At 49.4% G+C, this 19,135-nt stretch overlaps 2 protein-coding genes across 2 annotated transcripts in view; both read right to left on the bottom strand.

The window, feature by feature from the left end:
* The window catches only part of LOC134021902 (collagen alpha-1(XIX) chain-like), a 17,515-nt gene extending 15,192 nt beyond the window's left edge, over window positions 1–2,323 (bottom strand). Inside the window, exons 1-2 of the mRNA XM_062463008.1 lie at window positions 2,209–2,323; window positions 1,133–1,195 (exon numbers count right to left, since the gene is read on the bottom strand). The gene's annotated coding sequence lies outside the window, so the exon portion shown is untranslated. The remainder of the gene's footprint in view (window positions 1–1,132; window positions 1,196–2,208) is intronic.
* LOC134022728 (collagen alpha-1(XIX) chain) overlaps window positions 2,205–19,135 on the bottom strand; it is a 74,420-nt gene continuing 57,489 nt past the window's right edge. Inside the window, exons 20-31 of the mRNA XM_062464479.1 lie at window positions 17,032–17,136; window positions 16,650–16,703; window positions 14,739–14,792; window positions 14,533–14,586; window positions 14,120–14,173; window positions 13,322–13,366; window positions 9,347–9,397; window positions 8,320–8,364; window positions 6,998–7,024; window positions 5,021–5,074; window positions 3,450–3,494; window positions 2,205–2,252 (exon numbers count right to left, since the gene is read on the bottom strand). Coding sequence (XP_062320463.1) covers window positions 2,205–2,252; window positions 3,450–3,494; window positions 5,021–5,074; window positions 6,998–7,024; window positions 8,320–8,364; window positions 9,347–9,397; window positions 13,322–13,366; window positions 14,120–14,173; window positions 14,533–14,586; window positions 14,739–14,792; window positions 16,650–16,703; window positions 17,032–17,136 — 636 coding nt within the window. The remainder of the gene's footprint in view (window positions 2,253–3,449; window positions 3,495–5,020; window positions 5,075–6,997; window positions 7,025–8,319; window positions 8,365–9,346; window positions 9,398–13,321; window positions 13,367–14,119; window positions 14,174–14,532; window positions 14,587–14,738; window positions 14,793–16,649; window positions 16,704–17,031; window positions 17,137–19,135) is intronic.

Below are 19,135 nucleotides of genomic sequence, written 5' to 3'. Positions count from 1 at the left end.
CAGAGGAAAAATGTTCAGTATAGGGGTCCACCAGAGTCCCGCTGTTTCCCTGGTGATCTTCTGAGGTAATGAGAGCAGAGTAATGAGCGTGGAGGAACGCCTGATTGCTTTTGTATGAACACCAGCCTCCAGCTACTTACACACTTTCTGAAACCATGTCTGATGGTAATTACATACAATAGTGTCATTGCCTGGAGCAGAAGCCAAGGCTGGCAGGGTGAATTTCCCAGCATATTGTCCTTAAACATACTGTTTATGCTGTAAAGACAGGGCTGTGGAGAGAGTGCGAGAGCCCAGTTGCTCAGAGCAGAGAAGGAAGTTGAGCGTGCAGCAAATGGAAAAGGGTTCATTTCACACCAGAGTGTTTCTTTACAGTAAGTTGATCTCATGAGAGTGCACCTATAGAAACAGATTAGAACAATGTAGACAATAGGTAGATATGAGGGCAGACTGACACAACCTGGCATGTTAAGCCACGCTGCCCATAGGGGATGTACAGTGAGGGCCCTGAATAACTGTGTCCTGTGTCTATCACAGGCATAAGCGTACATCTAGGGTGGGACGGTAGGGACATGTCCCCACCAATGTTTGGGAAACATCTAATTGTCCCCACCAATAATTACGATTCGTTATTTCAAAAATTTCTGCTCACAATTGGTTAACTCTCTCAAGGTCAGCGTTACTCCTGATTGGCAGGAGAGTGCTGATCACAATGTATACCAGCCTGTCAGCTAACAGTGGTCAGGTGAGCGTCGAAGCGAGACTGTGAGAAGAGATTTAATGATTGGCTTTTTGGCAGGCTACTCCTGTAAGGTATACGTTAAGATTGAGTGAATAATAAACGATAAAATTGAATATATTACACTGCTGTATATTATTGTTGAACATGTATAGTATTTCTAACGTTAACAATCCTTTGCTAGCTCTGGAACACAACTACGGAATTGTCTGCTTGCTAGCTATCGGACATTTGTCTTGAATGGAGACTATGCCGTAGTTGCGTTCGAAGCTATGCTAGCTATGTTAGCAAATAGAAAGGTAAAACACCAATGTTCAAACCAAACCTACGCCCTTGATCACAGGGGTAGAGCACAGCTGGAACAAAGGTGTAATACGAGGGCGGATGTCTTACCGGAGTGCCTTGGGGTCCTTCGGGGCCTGGGAAGCCAGTCTCCCCCAGGGGCCCTCTCTCTCCCTGTAGGAGACACACACAGACCGCCCAGGAAGAGCAGGATGAGGATGACAGGGAGGATGACAGCCGGAGGAGGGGTGATGGGGGAGACAAGGGGTGAGGTGTGTGGGGGTGAGGGGTTGAGGAGGGAGGGGTGATGGGGAGACGAGGGGTGAGGTGTGTGGGGGTGAGGGGTTGAGGAGGGAGGGGTGATGGGGAGACGAGGGGTGAGGTGTGTGGGGGTGAGGGGTTGAGGAGGGAGGGGTGATGGGAGACGAGGGGTGAGGTGTGTGGGGGTGAGGGGTTGAGGAGGGAGGGGTGATGGGGAGACGAGGGGTGAGGTGTGTGGGGGTGAGGGGTTGAGGAGGGAAGGGTGACGGGGAGAGGAGGGGGGAGGTGTGTGGGGGGTGAGGGGTTGAGGAGGGAGGGGTGACGGGGAGAGGAGGGGGGAGGTGCGTGGGGGTGAGGGGTTGAGGAGGGAGGGGTGACGGGGAGAGGAGGGGGGAGGTGTGTGGGGGTGAGGGGTTGAGGAGGGAGGGGTGATGGGGAGAGGAGGGGGGGAGGTGTGGGGGGGTGAGGGGTTGAGGAGGGAGGGGTGATGGGGAGAGGAGGGGGGAGGTGTGTGGGGGTGAGGGGTTGAGGAGGGAGGGGTGACGGGGAGAGGAGGGGGGAGGTGCGTGGGGGTGAGGGGTTGAGGAGGGAGGAGTGACGGGGAGAGGAGGGGGGAGGTGCGTGGGGAGGGTGAGGGGTTGAGGAGGGAGGGGTGAAGGGGAGAGGAGGGGGGAGGTGTGTGGGGGTAAGGGGTTGAGGAGGGAGAGGAGGGGGGAGGTGCGTGGGGGTGAGGGGTTGAGGAGGGAGGGGTGATGGGGAGAGGAGGGGGGAGGTGCGTGGGGGTGAGGGGTTGAGGAGGGAGGGGTGAAGGGGAGAGGAGGGGGGAGGGGGGAGGTGAGTGCGAGGAAGGGGGAGGTGTGATGTGTAGCGGGTAGGGGGTGCGGGCAGGGTTTTGATTGACTGCTGAAAAACAGTTTGAAGCTCACCGGGTCTCCAGGAATCCCTGCCTCTCATCGACTCCCGGCTTCCCCTGCCAATCACACACAGGATCACACCATCCAATTACATACAGAATAGCATCAGCCAATCACACACAGGATCACACCATCCAATTACATACAGAATAGCATCAGCCAATCACACACAGGATCACACCATCCAATTACATACAGAATAGCATCAGCCAATCACACACAGGATCACACCATCCAATTACATACAGAATAGCATCAGCCAATCACACACAGGATCACACCATCCAATTACATACAGAATAGCATCAGCCAATCACACACAGGATCACACCATCCAATTACATACAGAATAGCATCAGCCAATCACACACAGGATCACACCATCCAATTACATACAGAATAGCATCAGCCAATCACACACAGGATCACAACAGCCAATCACGCACAGGATAACATCAGCCATCACCATTAGACAAACATACATACACACACACACACACACAGACAGGCACGCGGGCGCACACACACACAGTCAGACAATCCCAATTGAAAGTATTTTTCCACCTTAGTTACTGTTGCTAGCCTGTAAAGCTGTGCTTCTTTGAATAGCAGTCATTACTGTAAACTGCTCAAATGGAGGGGATGAAAAGCATATTACCGGTCAGGGTAAGTGATTCTTTCTGCAGTAATACCGACATGATATCGGAAGTAATAAACCTGGTCCAAAGTAACAAAATTTGATCCAGTTTTGTGAACGTTATCTCTCATCTGACATAGCCTTCGCAAGACAATGACAACCGATTAGCCAGCTAGCTAAATTGGAGCAGTTAAAAGTATATTTGTTGATCTTTATGGGATTTTGATTTTTTATGGGAGAATGGGGCCTCCCACACTGTTTAGTTCACTGCCGGCATCTTTCCTTCTGGGTTTTGGGCTTTGGAAAGGGGAAAAATGAATTTGTTAAGGTACTTGCTGTTGGATTTGCAGGTGCCATATGAACACCTTTCACCACGACCGAAAGCTTGACAGACCTTCTTCAAGTAGCAACCGGCTGCTAAGGTAGGATTTGTCAAGGCCTTTTGGGGGATTGGTTTTGCGAAAAGTTAACTGGCTACACTGAAACACGACCTGCGTGCATCAGAACAGACTGTTTGAGTTGTACAGTAACACGCTGAGCAGCTGTGGAAGGGGTTTTACAAGACAATGGAGGAAGAGAACCCAAAGGTTTTTTGTTTTGAGGATGTGTTCCTTACCAGAGGGCCGGGTAGTCCTGGGGCTCCAGGCATGCCCATATCCCCCTGCAGGAGCAGAACAGACCCTCATGTAACACATACAGCACCAGGGTGGCGGAAAGAGAGAGAGAGAGAGAGAGAGAGAGAGAGAGAGAGAGAGAGAGAGAGAGAGAGAGAGAGAGAGAGAGAGAGAGAGAGAGAGAGAGAGGGAGGGAGGGGAGAGAGAGAGAGAGAGAGAGAGAGAGAGAGAGAGAGAGAGAGAGAGAGAGAGAGAGAGAGAGAGAGAGAGGGAGGGAGAGAGAGAGAGAGAGAGAGAGAGAGAGAGAGAGAGAGAGAGAGAGAGAGAGAGAGAGAGAGAGAGAGAGAGAAGGGGTGCAAAGAGAGAGAGAGAGTAAAAGAACAGCTGAAAAACAGAAAGGAGAGAAAGGAAAGAGGGAGGCACTGAGAGAACAAGAGAGAAAATGTCAATAGAGAAGCAACACAGATCCAGTTTAATCCCTTTCCCTGAGCACAGGTAGGCGTGGAGGACTGTTCGAGCTCATGTGCTCTTTTAGTCAGATAACACACTCCAGGATTGGACTCCCCAATGGGTTGCTGTGGGTTTCATAAGAAACCTCTACTTCCCCTCTCACCGTCAGACAGAACCAGCCCAGAGCAAAACCTCCTAGACCTTAACAACATCAGACTTTCTGTTCAAACTTTTAGGTCTTTTCCAAGCTAGGGATGGTTCTATTGTTAACCATCGTAGTGTTACGGGAGCCATGTAAACTTCTTTAGTTTAATCAAAAGCATTTATTGTTGACTTTGAGTGCAGATCCTTGGGATTTACCACTACTTTTCTTTAGTACTAGGACAACAAAATAAAGTAGGCCTAGTCAAGTCAAACTTTGGGCATTGGACTGTTTGAGCTTCTAGAATAGTCTTCCACTGTTCTCCATCGTGGCCGAATAAAATAAATTAATTGTACAAAGAAATGTACGAGACACATTTATAAACCATGCTAAAGGTTAGTGTATGGTGGTGAACTAGGCTAAAGGTTAGTGTTTGGTGGTGAACTAGGCTAAAGGTTAGTGTATGGTGGTGAACCATGCTAAAGGTTAGTGTATGGTGGTGAACCAGGCTAAAGGTTAGTGTTTGGTGGTGAACTAGGCTAAAGGTTAGTGTATGGTAGTGAACCAGGCTAAAGGTTAGTGTATGGTGGTGAACCATGCTAAAGGTTAGTGTATGGTGGTGAACTAGGCTAAAGGTTAGTGTATGGTGGTGAACTAGGCTAAAGGTTAGTGTATGGTGGTGAACTAGGCTAAAGGTTAGTGTTTGGTGGTGAACAAGGCTAAAGGTTAGCGTTTGGTGGTGAACTAGGCTAAAGGTTAGTGTTTGGTGGTGAACTAGGCTAAAGGTTAGTGTATGATGGTGAACTAGGCTAAAGGTTAGTGTTTGGTGGTGAACAAGGCTAAAGGTTAGTGTTTGGTGGTGAACTAGGCTAAAGGTTAGTGTATGATGGTGAACTAGGCTAAAGGTAGTGTTTGGTGGTGAACAAGGCTAAAGGTTAGTGTTTGGTGGTGAACTAGGCTAAACGTTAGCGTCTAATTTACCTTAGCACCTGGAAGGCCCTCCAGACCAGGCAATCCCATAGGCCCTACTTCTCCCTGGTACACAAAACAGAGAGAGAGAGAGAGAGAGAGAGATAGAGAGGGAGAGAGAGAGAGAGAGGGAGATTTTATATTGGAGAATGTGTCAGTTAAGTTCCATGTGTTTGGTGATGGTTATTAGAAGCCATTGCAAGGGACCTTATCTATCATGGCCTCCCAGACTATCCGCAGTTCAGGATATACAAATATATCAAATTCATGAAAATATTGAATATGGAGCTTTACTGGAGGAATTCTAACTGCCGCCAAAATTAGGTTTAAAGGTTGTCCCCCCAGGGAAAACAGGAGGCTTAAATAACATTCATGTTTTCTCTGAAAGCGGTCAAATGTTCCCAGATATAAACATGGTACACATTTATATCACAGTTACAGCGAGTTCTTACACAACCTGTTCAGTCTCTCTAATCCCTGTGCACAGATAAGCAGGAGCTCTGAAAGAACCCCTAGGATAGGCTCAGCCACCGAGACACAGCCACCAAGCAACTGACAGCAGATCCAGAGGTCGCAGGTTAAAATCCCCCCTGCATGTCGCTCTGGATAGAAGTGTCTGCTAAAATGAAACGTACACAACCCTCCACCCAGCCATCCCCACTCTCCACCCAGCCATCCCCACTCTCCACCCAGCCATCCCCACCCTCCACCCAGCCATCCCCACCCTCCACCCAGCCATCCCCACCCTCCACCCAGCCATCCTCACCCTCCACCCAGCCATCCTCACCCTCCACCCAGCCATCCCCACCCTCCACCCAGCCATCCCCACTCTCCACCCAGCCATCCCCACCCTCCACCCAGCCATCCTCACCCTCCACCCAGCCATCCCCACCCTCCACCCAGCCATCCCCACCCTCCACCCAGCCATCCCCACCCTCCACCCAGCCATCCCCACTCTCCACCCAGCCATCCCCACCCTCCACCCAGCCATCCCCACCCTCCACCCAGCCATCCTCACCCTCCACCCAGCCATCCCCACCCTCCACCCAGCCATCCCCACTCTCCACCCAGCCATCCCCACCCTCCACCCAGCCATCCCCACCCTCCACCCAGCCATCCCCACCCTCCACCCAGCCATCCCCACCCTCCACCCAGCCATCCCCACTCTCCACCCAGCCATCCCCACCCAGCAGTGGCAGGACATACTCCTGCTTAGGTCTGGTCGACCAGGGTGCTTGAGGAGGCTACCAGCCTGGGCCAAGTGTGTTGACACGGATCACGCAAGTAACTGTTATACATGTAGATTGTCCTAAATGAGTGTGCAGGCCGACCTGGGGATCATCTGTCAGACAGATTGGGACAATTTCTCCCGCCGCGCTGGGGACCCTCCCTCAATTTATTCAAACGTCAAATTAACACCCGGTGAAAAGTTGCTCCGCAACAAAACAATAAAAAAAACGCCATTGGCCCTTTGAGAAGGGAGGCGCAGGTTGATACCCGAGGAAGGGTACTGTCTACCTCTCTTCCCCTGCCTTTCAACTCCCTTTTTCTCCCGTTCTCATTCTCTCTCTCTCTCCCTCCCTCCCTCTACCACTCTCCCATTCCCTCTCACTCCCCCCGCCCCTTTCCCCTGTTTTTCCTCTGCCAGGAGGAGTGTTTATGGGGAGAGGCGAGGATGAGGGGTGCGGTGGATGCTTGCAGAGCAGGGGGTTTTCACAGTGTCGTACTGGCAGCAGAATACAGCGTTGAAATTTTGTTCTGGCAGGAGGCACCATCATTCTTTTGTTGTGTGTCAAGAGTTCTGCGGAGTGTGGCTAACCGCCGAAGCTCAGGGCTCTATTGACTCTCGCTGAAGTGAAGCAGAGAAACAATGTTGGGAAGCAACCAAGTATGTATTACACTTCCTCGTCTTGCTATGAAGGGATGTATGAGAGAGAGGGAGGGGTACTTAATGCAAATATATTCTCAGAATAAAAAGATTCAACTCACTGCTCTTCCCTCATCTCCTTTGAGTCCCTGCAAAAGAAAAAGACACAGATTATCCCTCTGGGAAGTTATAACTCCAAACACTTTGTTCCACACAAGCCACTTTAAACAGATTTCCAACTGAAATGACTGGATATGCTCCTAATTTTGTTCTTAAGTTTGAAACAAATTACTTTTAATGTTCACGGTAGTCGCATGTAGTTAGTTGTACAAGAATAGTGTTTTTTCAACTCTCTTGACATTGGAATCACGTTATTTCCATTGTTGTATTGTTGTTATGGCTTCTCCGACTCTTTCTCCCATGTTCTCTTCCTCCCCCCTACTTTCCCCTCCCTTCCTTCTCCTCCTCCCCCTGTCCCCTCCCCTCCTTTACCGCTCCCCTCCCCTCTTCTTCTCCTCTACCTCCCCTCCTCTACCACTCCTCTCTCCTCTGCCTCTCTTCCCTCCCTCCTTCCCACCTACCCTCCCTCCCTCCTTCCCTCCCTACCTACCTCTGTCTCTCTCTCCCTCTCTCTCCCTCCCTCTCTCCCCCTCCCTATCTCTTCCTCCTCTCCCCCTCCCTATCTCTTTCTCCTCTCCCTCCCTCTCTCTCTCCCTCTCTCTGCCTCCCTCTCTCTCCCTCTCTCTCTCTCCCTATCTCTCCCTCTCTCTTCCTCCTCTCCCTCCCTCTCTCTCCCTTTCAGCTGTTGATAAGTGTTTCTTCAGTAGTACTCAGCAGTGAGGCTACTCCAGGCCTGTGGAGACTGCTCCTGGTGGCCGAACACCACACTGTTCGATAAGGGAGAAGCTGTATGCAGAGCTGATAAGCAGGAACCCAATCACTCTAAACCGCTGAAAGAAGCAGACTGCAGCACAAGGAGCCAGCTCTCCCAGGCCTCCTTGCATGGAAATGGGTCCCTGTCTGACACTGCCTCCCGTGTGAGAGTCAGCATTCTCTCCTCTTCACTCCAGGCTGCTTGGTCACTAGGCTTACCTCTGACTGTCTGACTGCACAGTTGCACATAGTTGTATGGTAGGAGCAGTACCAGTGTTAGTAGGGGTGTGACAGTACTAGTACTAGTAGTATTAGAAATAGTGTTACAGTAATAGTACCAGTGTTAGTAGTAGCAGTAGTGTGTCAGTAATACTGCGTCAGTAATAGTACCAGTGTTAGTAGTAGCAGTAGTGTGTCAGTAATAGTACCAGTGTTAGTAGTAGCAGTAGTGTGTCAGTAATAGTACCAGTGTTAGTAGTAGCAGTAGTGTGTCAGTAATAGTACCAGTGTTAGTAGTAGCAGTAGTGTTTTAGTACTGAGCAGTAGAGATATGAACAGAGCTGAGACTTACTGGGGCTCCAGGGGGTCCAGGGGGGCCTAGACTGGCTCCTCCACTCTGTGAAGATAAGACAGTCATCAACCCAACCCTAACACAACCCTAACCCTAGTCCTGACAGGTGCACAAGAGAGAAGGCTGCTGCCTTTAGTAAGACAACCTTGTGCAGTTAAACATTGCTGCCTCTAGTAGGACAACCTTATACAGTTAAACACTGCTGGCTCTAGTAGGACAACCTTGTACCCCCAAGGTGATGTGGTGATGTGGAGGTGATGTGGAGGTGATGATGTGGTGGTGGTGGTGTGGAGGTGATGTGGTGATGTGGAGGTGATGTGGAGGTGATGTGATGGTGGTGTGGAGGTGATGTGGTGGTGTGGAGTTGATGTGGTGGTGATGTGGAGGTGATGTGATGGTGTGGAGTTGATGTGGTGGTGATGTGGAGGTGATGTGGTGGTGTGGAGTTGATGTGGTGGTGATGTGGAGGTGATGATGTGATGGTGGTGTGGAGGTGATGTGGTGGTGTGGAGTTGATGTGGTGGTGATGTGGAGGTGATGATGTGATGGTGGTGTGGAGGTGATGTGGTGGTGTGGAGTTGATGTGGTGGTGATGTGGAGGTGATGTGGTGATGTGGAGGTGATGTGGTGATGTGGAGGTGATGTGATGGTGGTGTGGAGGTGATGTGGTGATGTGGAGGTGATGTGGTGATGTGGAGGTGATGTGGTGATGTGGAGGTGATGTGATGGTGGTGTGGAGGTGATGTGGTGGTGTGGAGGTGATGTGGTGATGTGGAGGTGATGTGGTGATGTGGAGGTGATGTGATGGTGGTGTGGTGGTGATGTGGAGGTGATGTGATGGTGGTGTGGAGGTGATGTGGAGGTGATGTGGAGGTGATGTGGTGGTGGTGTGGAGGTGATGTGGAGGTGATGTGATGGTGGTGTGGTGGTGATGTGGAGGTGATGTGATGGTGGTGTGGAGGTGATGTGGAGGTGATGTGGTGGTGATGTGGAGGTGATGTGGTGATGTTGTGGTGGAAGACCTTACCTGCAGCTTGTACAGGCTGCTCATCCCATTGCCCTCCACATAAGGAACACCCTGGAGAGATGGACAGAGACAGTGAGGTTTAGATGGTCTCACTGTTAACATCTTTGGGCTTCTTTGTGACAGTGCTTGTGAAACGAGCTATGAAATACAAACTTGATATTGGTGTGTGTGTATATTTTTGTGTGTGTATTATGTTTGTGCGTTTATATGCTTGTGTGTGTATATACTGTGTGTGTGTGTGTAAGAGAGACCAGTCTTTCTGCCAGGCTGTGTGGCCACCGGTCTTTATGCAACAGTATCATTACTGACTTACTTACTGTAAGTCGCTCTGGATAAGAGCGTCTGCTAAATGACTAAATGTAAATGTAAATGTATCATACTGGCAGGCCCTTAAAGCTGCATGGAGAAATCTCTGCCACTGCAGGTGCCTGGTCATGTAAAGAGGGATGGTGTGGGATGTGAGAGATGAAAAGACAGAAGAAGATAGAGAAATGAGTCAGCAAAAAAGAGCAAAAGCCAGATAAAGGAAGATAATGGTGATTCTTGTTCGGTAAGTTAGTCTCTAAAGCTAATACACTATCAATAACATTGATTCAGAGAGGCAGAGGCAGGGGTGAACGAAACACTGAGATCTAGCTGATTTAAGGCTTATTTGCCTGTGTATGTCTGTGTGTGTGTGCCTGTGTATGTGTGTTTGCCTGTGTGTGTGTGAGGGGGTTTCATTGTAATAAATGGGTCCAAGTTCTAATTGAGAGGTGAGTATATGGGTATGACCCTCTGACCCCCCCCACTCCTCTGCCCCCCCACTCCTCGGCCCCCCCCACTCCTCTGCCCCCCCACTCCTCTGCCCCCCCCACTCCTCTGCCCCCCCACTCCTCGGCCCCCCCACTCCTCGGCCCCCCCCACTCCTCGGCCCCCCTCACTCCTCTGCCCCCCCACACTCCTCTGCCCCCCCCCACTCCTCTGCCCCCCCACTCCTCTGCCCCCCCCACTCCTCTGCCACCCCCACTCCTCTGCCCCCCCCACTCCTCTGCCACCCCCACTCCTCTGCCCCCCCACTCCTCGGCCCCCCCCACTCCTCTGCCCCCCCACTCCTCGGCCCCCCCCACTCCTCTGCCCCCCCCCCACTCCTCTGCCCCCCCACTCCTCTGCCCCCCCACTCCTCTGCTCTGGATAAGAGCGTCTGCTAAATGACTAAATGTCCTCTGCCCCCCCCACTCCTCGGCCCCCCCCACTCCTCTGCCCCCCCCACTCCTCTGCCCCCCCACTCCTCGGCCCCCCCACTCCTCGGCCCCCCCCACTCCTCGGCCCCCCCCACTCCTCGCCCCGCCCCCCACTCCTCTGCCCCCCCCTGTAGTCCTTTTTGCACAGACTGTTCCTTGACTCTGCCCATGGAAAAACTGTAGAAATGTGAACATCTGAACCATGATCTTCTGCTGTACTTTCTGTGCGCACTATTGGTCTGTTGCTTTCGATAATATGTGTGTGTGCAAGTGTGTGTTGGTGTGTGGGGACCTCATCTTCACCATATCAATTTATTTATACCATATACTGTATATATACAGGTGATCTGATATCTAGAGGATCTGATATCTACAGGTAATCTGATATCTAGAGGAGCTGATATCTACAGGTGATCGGATATCTAGAGCTGATATCTACAGGTGATCTGATATCGAGAGGAGCTGATATCTAGAGGAGCTGATATCTAGAGGAGCTGATATCTAGAGAAGCTGATATCTAGAGGAGATGATATCTAGAGGAGCTGATATCTAGAGGAGCTGATATATAGAGAAGCTGATATCTAGAGAAGCTGATATCTAGAGGAGCTGATATCTAGAGAAGCTGATATCTAAATAAGCTGATATCTTGAGGAGCTGATATCTAGAGGAGATGATATCTAGAGAAGCTGATATCTAGAGGACATGATATCTAAATAAGATGATATCTAGAGGAGCTGATATCTAGAGGTGCTGATATCTAGAGGAGCTGATATCTAGAGGAGATGATATCTAAATATGCTGATATCTTGAGGAGCTGATATCTAGAGGAGATGATATCTAGAGAAGCTGACATCTAGAGTACATGATATCTAAATAAGCTGATATCTAGAGGAGCTGATATCTAGAGGTGCTGATATCTAGAGGAGCTGATAGCTAGAGGTGATCTGATAGCTACAGGAGCGGATTTCTACAGGTGAGCTGATATCTACAGGTGGGCTGATATCTACAGGTGGGCTTATGTGCAGAAAAGATTTAAATAAGAGCGCATCAGCGAACGTCAGCATCGTGTGTTTTGATGTTTTCCATGTCAGCCTGATCTCAAACAAAATGATGAATATCTAAATATAGTTTCTCCATCCTACTGACATCCAGCTAGTTATTTAGTTCTACTACGGGAGACATTGGTTGGGATCATAACTTTGCAACCATACTGCCCCTTGTATTTCTATCTTTTGTCCAAGTGAGACATTTATTTTCCTTAAAATGTTTTTCTTAGCCAAAACCCAAATACTTTTGTTTTGTTGTTGTGTTAAAGACTTCCTTCCCCAGGTCTCAGGATGTCTTGGTATTACCACGAAAAAGAGACCTTGTCACCCAGAGGGAGAGAGCTTCCCAGCAGGGTGCAGGAGCGCGAGGGACTAGCTGTGTTCCCGGAGGAGGTCAGACCAGGGCTGTGAGTCACTGTCTGACGACAACAGCGTGAGTCACAGGGAGAGAGTGGGCAGGGAGAGTCACACAGAGGGAGAAGAGACAATGACATGGATGGTAAGAGACAGAGGTAAGAGTTTGAGTCAAAGTCTGTCAGACAGAGGCAGGGCTACAGTGAGAGAGACAGAGGCAGGGCTAGAGTTAGAGAGACAGAGGCAGGGCTAGAGTGAGAGAGACAGAGGCAGGGCTAGAGTTAGAGAGACAGAGGCAGGGCTAGAGTTAGAGAGACAGAGGCAGGGCTAGATTTACAGAGACGGAGGCAGGGCTAGAGTTAGAGAGACAGAGGCAGGGCTAGAGTGAGAGAGACACAGACAGAGGCAGGGCTAGATTGAGAGAGGCAGAGACCGAGGCAGGGCTAGAGTGAGAGAGACCATAGACAGAGGCAGGGCTAGAGTTAGAGAGACAGACGCAGGGCTAGAGTGAGAGAGACCATAGACAGAGGCAGGGCTAGAGTTAGAGAGACAGAGGCAGGACTAGAGTGAGAGAGACAGAGGCAGAGGCAGGGCTAGAGTGAGAGAGACAGACGCAGGGCTAGAGTGAGAGAGACCATAGACAGAGGCAGGGCTAGAGTTAGAGAGACAGAGGCAGGGCTAGAGTGAGAGAGACACAGCCAGAGGCAGAGGCAGGGCTAGAGTGAGAGACAGAGGCAGAGGCAGGGCTAGAGTGAGAGAGACACAGACAGAGGCAGAGGCAGGGCTAGAGTGAGAGAGACAGACGCAGGGCTAGAGTGAGAGAGACCATAGACAGAGGCAGGGATAGAGTTAGAGAGACAGAGGCAGGGCTAGAGTGAGAGAGACACAGCCAGAGGCAGAGGCAGGGCTAGAATGAAAGACAGAGGCAGGGCTAGAGTGAGAGACAGAGGCAGGGCTAGAGTGAGAGAGACACAGACAGAGGCAGGGCTAGAGTGAGAGAGACACAGACAGAGGCAGGGCTAGAGTGAGAGAGACACAGACAGAGACAGGGCTAGAGTGAGAGAGACACAAACAGAGGCAGGGCTAGAGTGAGAGAGACAGAGGCAGGGCTAGAGTGAGAGACAGAGGCAGGGCTAGAGTGAGAGACAGAGGCAAGGCTAGAGTGAGAGACAGAGGCAGGGCTAGAGTGAGAGACAGAGGCAAGGCTTGAGTGAGAGACAGAGGCAGGATGGGAGTCGGACTAAGAGACAGAGTGAGGGACAGGGGCAGAAGCACAGATAGAGGCAGAGAGAGAGAAAGACAGAGGCAGGATCCGAGTGGGAAACAGAGTCAGTGTCTAGTAGAAAACTCACCGGAGGGCCTGGGAGACCAGGGCTGCCTGGGGGTCCTTCACTCCCCTGGGACCACACACACACACACAAACACGCACACACAAACACACACGCACGCACGCACACACAAACGCACACGCACGCACACACACACACACACACACACACACACACACACGCACACACATACCCACGTTAGTTAGACATTTTTCGAAACACTAAACCAAACCCTTCCAAGCTTTTCAACTTGCAAGCCCATTCATCCACCACTGTTAATGCACAATTTTAAATGGATATCATTTGATATGAAATCCTGTCTAACTGCTGGTTTCTGAGAGCTGGCTGTTCTCTCCAGGCACCGGCGAGAAAGGAGCCTTTCTCATGCTTTTCAACACACAAACAAGAGCTGAATGCACAACTGTATTATTTATGGTGCTGTAGTGACTATAAATAAAATAAAATAAATGAGCCATTGTTTTCATCCTCCAGTTTCAGAGCCTGTGGCACACACGCACACACACACACACACGCACACACGCACGCACACACACACGCGCACGCACGCACGCACGCACACACATACACACACACACACACACGCACAGTTTTATCAGCCTGTGGCATGTGGAGGTGCTGTGACAAAAACAATATGATAAATAAGACACAACATCCTGTATTTACATTATTCTATGTATAGTACACACACACAAACACACACACAAACACACAACACACAAACACACAACACACACACATGCAAACACACACACAAACTCACTCAAATACACAGCCGTGTTCATGAAAACTTTATAAACTCACCGTGTCTCCTTTAGGTCCTGATTGGCCCTGGGGACCTGGCCTACCCATAAGGCCCTGCAACCAGAACACAACAGAAGTGAACTACGACCAGAATATCTGCCAGGCACAGATACCGATAAGATGCAGATACCAAATAAAGCCACAATGAAGTTGAGAGGTATAGCTCAGTGGTTTGAGAATTGGACTTCAGATCACAAGGTTTCAGGTTCAAATGCCCCCTCTGTATGTTACTCTGGATTTAGGGCCTGCTAAATGAATACCTCGTACATTATTATGTGAAGGAATGAGAATATTCTTTTAACTGAGAATCTTTCCAGACTCTTGGAAAGGTCAAGGGTTGGGGTCAAGGTTTGGGGTCAGGGTCAAGGTCAACGTCATCAAAGAATGGACATCTATGAGGAAGGTTGTCTTACGATTGAGCCTTGACGACCGGTTGCTCCTGGTAACCCTGGAACGCCCGGAGAGCCCTGGAACAGACCAGAATAAGCAAGGATTGTTAAAGTCACTACTGATACCATACTATGACTGGGATGACAGTGTTAACATCAAACACATACACATGTATGTATACACTGTCAATAAACATTTCAATATGTATGCTTGGTGTGACTCCACCCACCTCATCTCCCTTGTCTCCAATTGGTCCAGAGAATCCTCTCTCTCCTTTCACCCCCTGCAAAACGAAACCACACGTCATTTTGGAGCGTCATGCGTTACTAACAAACAGACATGTAGGTCCACAGCTTGCATGCTCCACAACCTATAGACAATACCCACCTAAACCTGTAGTCTGTACAATACAAGCAAGTGCATGTTTAAAAAGTCAGAGATCCTGTACCAGCATAACAGCATGTCTCGCTCTGTCTGTGACACACGATATGGGAACTGATGTCGGTTAACATGATAGAATTCATGTTCATTCATTCATCTTTCATAAAATTGTCCATCATTTTTCCTTTTCTCCTTTAAGAGGCTGCTAGGTTGTGATGAACATGGTGTGTTTGAAGCTGAATTGACCAGTTTGGCTGCATAGTAGGAATAACACCCTGCACACCAGGGTCCAGGCTGTTTACCAGCTCCTTTCGACAAACGCTGCAAATAATGTTCCCATATTAAATGGGAGTTTAAAATCTGCCCCTGCTGTTCTGTAGACCTGCTGAGTAGAAGACTTGTGACGGTAAACAGACTGCATTTAGAAATCTCTTTTCTAACTCAGAGGCACTCAAAGTGCTTCATAATTTTGCCTCTCATTCATCCATTCTCACACACACGCACACGCACACGCACACACACACACACACACAGCCAACCTCTCACCACCTTTCTCCTCTCACTCTGGGGGCAAACTGCCATGTCCAGTACCAGTCCTGTCAACTCTGCATACACACAACCTTGCCTCCATGGCAACCCCCCCCTCATCCCCCAGGAGCTGCACTCAGACGGGAACCATCGGGGTGACGGGGTTGGGAACCATCGGGGTGACGGGGTTGGGAACCATCGGGGTGACGGGGTTGGGAACCATCGGGGTGACGGGGTTGGGAACACAAGCGCATTCTTTTATAAAATGATTTCTCGCTGCTGAGATGTAGAGGTCGTACGAATGATGCACCAGCATTTTCCCACTCTTTCTTTCTATTGAATATAAACATCTTTCTATTGAATATAAACATCTTTCTACTGGATGTAAACATCTTTCCACTGAGTGTACACATCTCTACTGAGTGTAAACATATTTCTACTGTATTTAAACATCGTTCTACTGAACATGAACATTGTTCTACTGAACATGAACTTTCTTCTACTGAATGTAAACGTCTTTCTACAGAACATGAACATCTTTCTACTGAACATGAACATTGTTCTACTGAACATGAACATCTTTCTACAGAACATGAACATCTTTCTACTGAACATGAACATCTTTCTACTGAACATGAACATTGTTCTACTGAACATGAACTTTCTTCTACTGAACATGAACATTGTTCTACTGAACATGAACATCTTTCTACTGAACATGAACATTGTTCTACTGAACATGAACTTTCTTCTACTGAACATGAACATTGTTCTACTGAACATGAACATCTTTCTACTGAACATGAACATTGTTCTACTGAACATGAACATCTTTCTACTGAACATGAACATCTTTCTACTGAACATGAACATTGTTCTACTGAACATGAACATCTTTCTACTGAACATGAACATTGTTCTACTGAACATGAACATCTTTCTACTGAGTGTATTTCTATCATAGATGTTTGATGCAGTAGATGGGGTGTTGGATGCAGGCTGTTGCTAACCTAGAGGAGAGGATATGATGAGAGTTTTTACTACTGTATACTGGGATTATACACTATTCCATTATGGGAGTATAGACTAATGTTTACTGGGATTATGCGCTACCTTGTACTGGTATTATAGAATATTGTATACTGAGTGTAGACTACCGTATGATGGGATTATAGATTTTTGGATACTGAAATGATAAACTACTGTACATTGGGATTATAGATTACTGTACCTTGGGTCCCTCTTTGCCAGGATGTCCAACAGGACCCCGCACACCTGGATCCCCCTGTTCAACATGGACACACACCACACACACACCACACACACACACACAAAATACACTCAAAAACACAATACAGAGATAGAATTCTCACACACACACACATTTGTTTTACTAATCTTGTGACATCTCATTCAGTCTCATTAAAAATAGTATTTTCCTAACCCTAAACATGTTTCTAACCCTGATCCTAAAACCTCTGGTCCCCACAATAATTGTAAAACAAACCCCCCCCCCCCCCCCACACACACAAGCAAAATCAACCACATGGTTTCCAGGTGAGCAGCGACGTGTGCTCTGAACTGAATTGTTGGTGGCGTGCGCCGCATCCTACCTTCTCCCCCAGGAGGCCCTCAGGTCCCGGGGCCCCCATGCCGCCCTTGTCCCCCTTCAGCCCCGGCAGGCCTGGGGACCGCGTCTGGCACGCGCCGCAGGCATTCTGCCAGGTACACACACACACACACGCACATGAACAGACAGGGCAGCAGGTGTAAGTGGTGACAGCATAGCACAGGTACAAGTATTCTCATTACACTGTGTGTGTCATTATACTTCCCTGTGCAGTTGTGTGTGTGTGTGTGTGTGTGTGTGTACGAGTCAGCAGAGTGCGTGCGTCTAATCTCACTGATTTACACAGTTTGAACACACAATTGATTGAAGTACACAAACATACATTCGCTCACTGACTGCGACAGTTACTGAAGTACACACACGCACACACTCACTAACTCAAAAACTAATTTTCTCCAGTACAAAACAAACTCAAGCACAGACTAACTGAAGTATGTAGTAATTTAGCTCAAGTAAAGTGAGGTGACAGTCTTCAACTGAACTTTATGTGACGGAAACGATGAATGAAAAAAAACGAACTAAGTGACCCTGTAGCTTAAGGACACAACAGATAAACACATCGTCTCCCAAATGTTCACTCAAACCTCTTTCCATAAACCTCTCAGCGAAAAAAACATGTTTCTATCCCAAAATAAAGAGCCTTTCAAAAACTAAAAACAAGCCAGGAGAGTGTTGGGCTGAGCCTCTCCAGTTGTGCACCCTGGTGTGACTCTGACACAGCTTCCTGAGGACCAGGCACACAGTGCCCTGGTGTGGCTCTGACACAGCTTCCTGAGGACCAGGCACACAGTGCCCTGGTGTGGCTCTGACACAGCTTCCTGAGGACCAGGCACACAGTGCCCTGGTGTGGCTCTGACACAGCTTCCTGAGGACCAGGCACACAGTGCCCTGGTGTGGCTCTGACACAGCTTCCTGAGGACCAGGCACACAGTGCCCTGGTGTGGCTCTGACACAGCTTCCTGAGGACCAGGCACACAGTGCCCTGGTGTGGCTCTGACACAGCTTCCTGAGGACCAGGCACACAGCATCCATTAGAGGAGAAAGCAGCCATGTCTAACGTAGGCGGTCTGCCCACCCAGGCACCCAGAGCGAGAAACTGTGAAGCCTGCCGGATGTGGAGCTGTCTTACAGCAGCTAGGGAGCTGGAAACGTGAGCTGTTTAACAGTGGAAGAGAGGAGGATGTTTCTGTGTAGGAATAAAAATGATCTCTCCCGTCTCCCGCGCTCCTTCCCTTTCTCTTCTCTCTCTCCCTCTCTCTGACTGTCATGCTTCAAATCCTCCGTTTAAGCAGATTCCCATCAAACAACTCTGCGCCCAGCAGTGAGGGGATGTGACCCCCATCTCGATGCTCTCCACCTCCCTGACGCTCTGTTTCTCCCTTCATCCTCACATGCCCAGCCCCCAGCAGCGAGGCCAGGCAGCAGCGAGGCCAGGCAGCAGCGAGGCAGAATCAAGCGCTGAACACCCATCTTTTCCTGTCCTTTATTTGCGCTGCTCGTCCTCCCTTTCTTCTCTCTGCAGAACCACGGCAGCAGGAGGATCAATGATATCTATCAATGGTCTGTCACATGCTCACACACATACACACACAAACAGACACACACACAAACAGACACACACACTCACAAACACATAGCCACGCAAGCACACACCCTCCTACACACATTCACAGCAGGGAGCCATCATCTCTGCTGAGTTCCTAACCAGACTGATTCAGAGCTGGAGACGGGAAGGCTTTCATGTGTAAAAGGGACTGGCATTCATCACGCCGCAACAGTAATTACAAACACAGAGCAGGTAGTGTGTGTGTGTGTGTGTAAGTGAGTGTCTGTCTGTGTGTGTGTTTACAGTATGGTTGTGAGAAGGCTGGCTGAACAGGACCAGTGTTGCCTCTGTGGACAGTTCCCACTATGACCTGATGAGGGCACTCTGGGACTGTCAACAGCAGACAGCAGGCAGGAGGTAGGTAAGTACTTTATTGATTCCAAAGAGAAATGTTGGTGTTAAAGCACACCATATACACACGCACACGCGCACGCGCACACGCACACACACACACACACACATAAAGATTGTATACAGGCAT

The sequence above is a fragment of the Osmerus eperlanus genome, chromosome 6 (genome assembly GCF_963692335.1).
Source record: "Osmerus eperlanus chromosome 6, fOsmEpe2.1, whole genome shotgun sequence".
Lineage (NCBI taxonomy): Eukaryota > Metazoa > Chordata > Actinopteri > Osmeriformes > Osmeridae > Osmerus > Osmerus eperlanus.
This window is presented reverse-complemented; position numbering and strand designations above follow the sequence as displayed.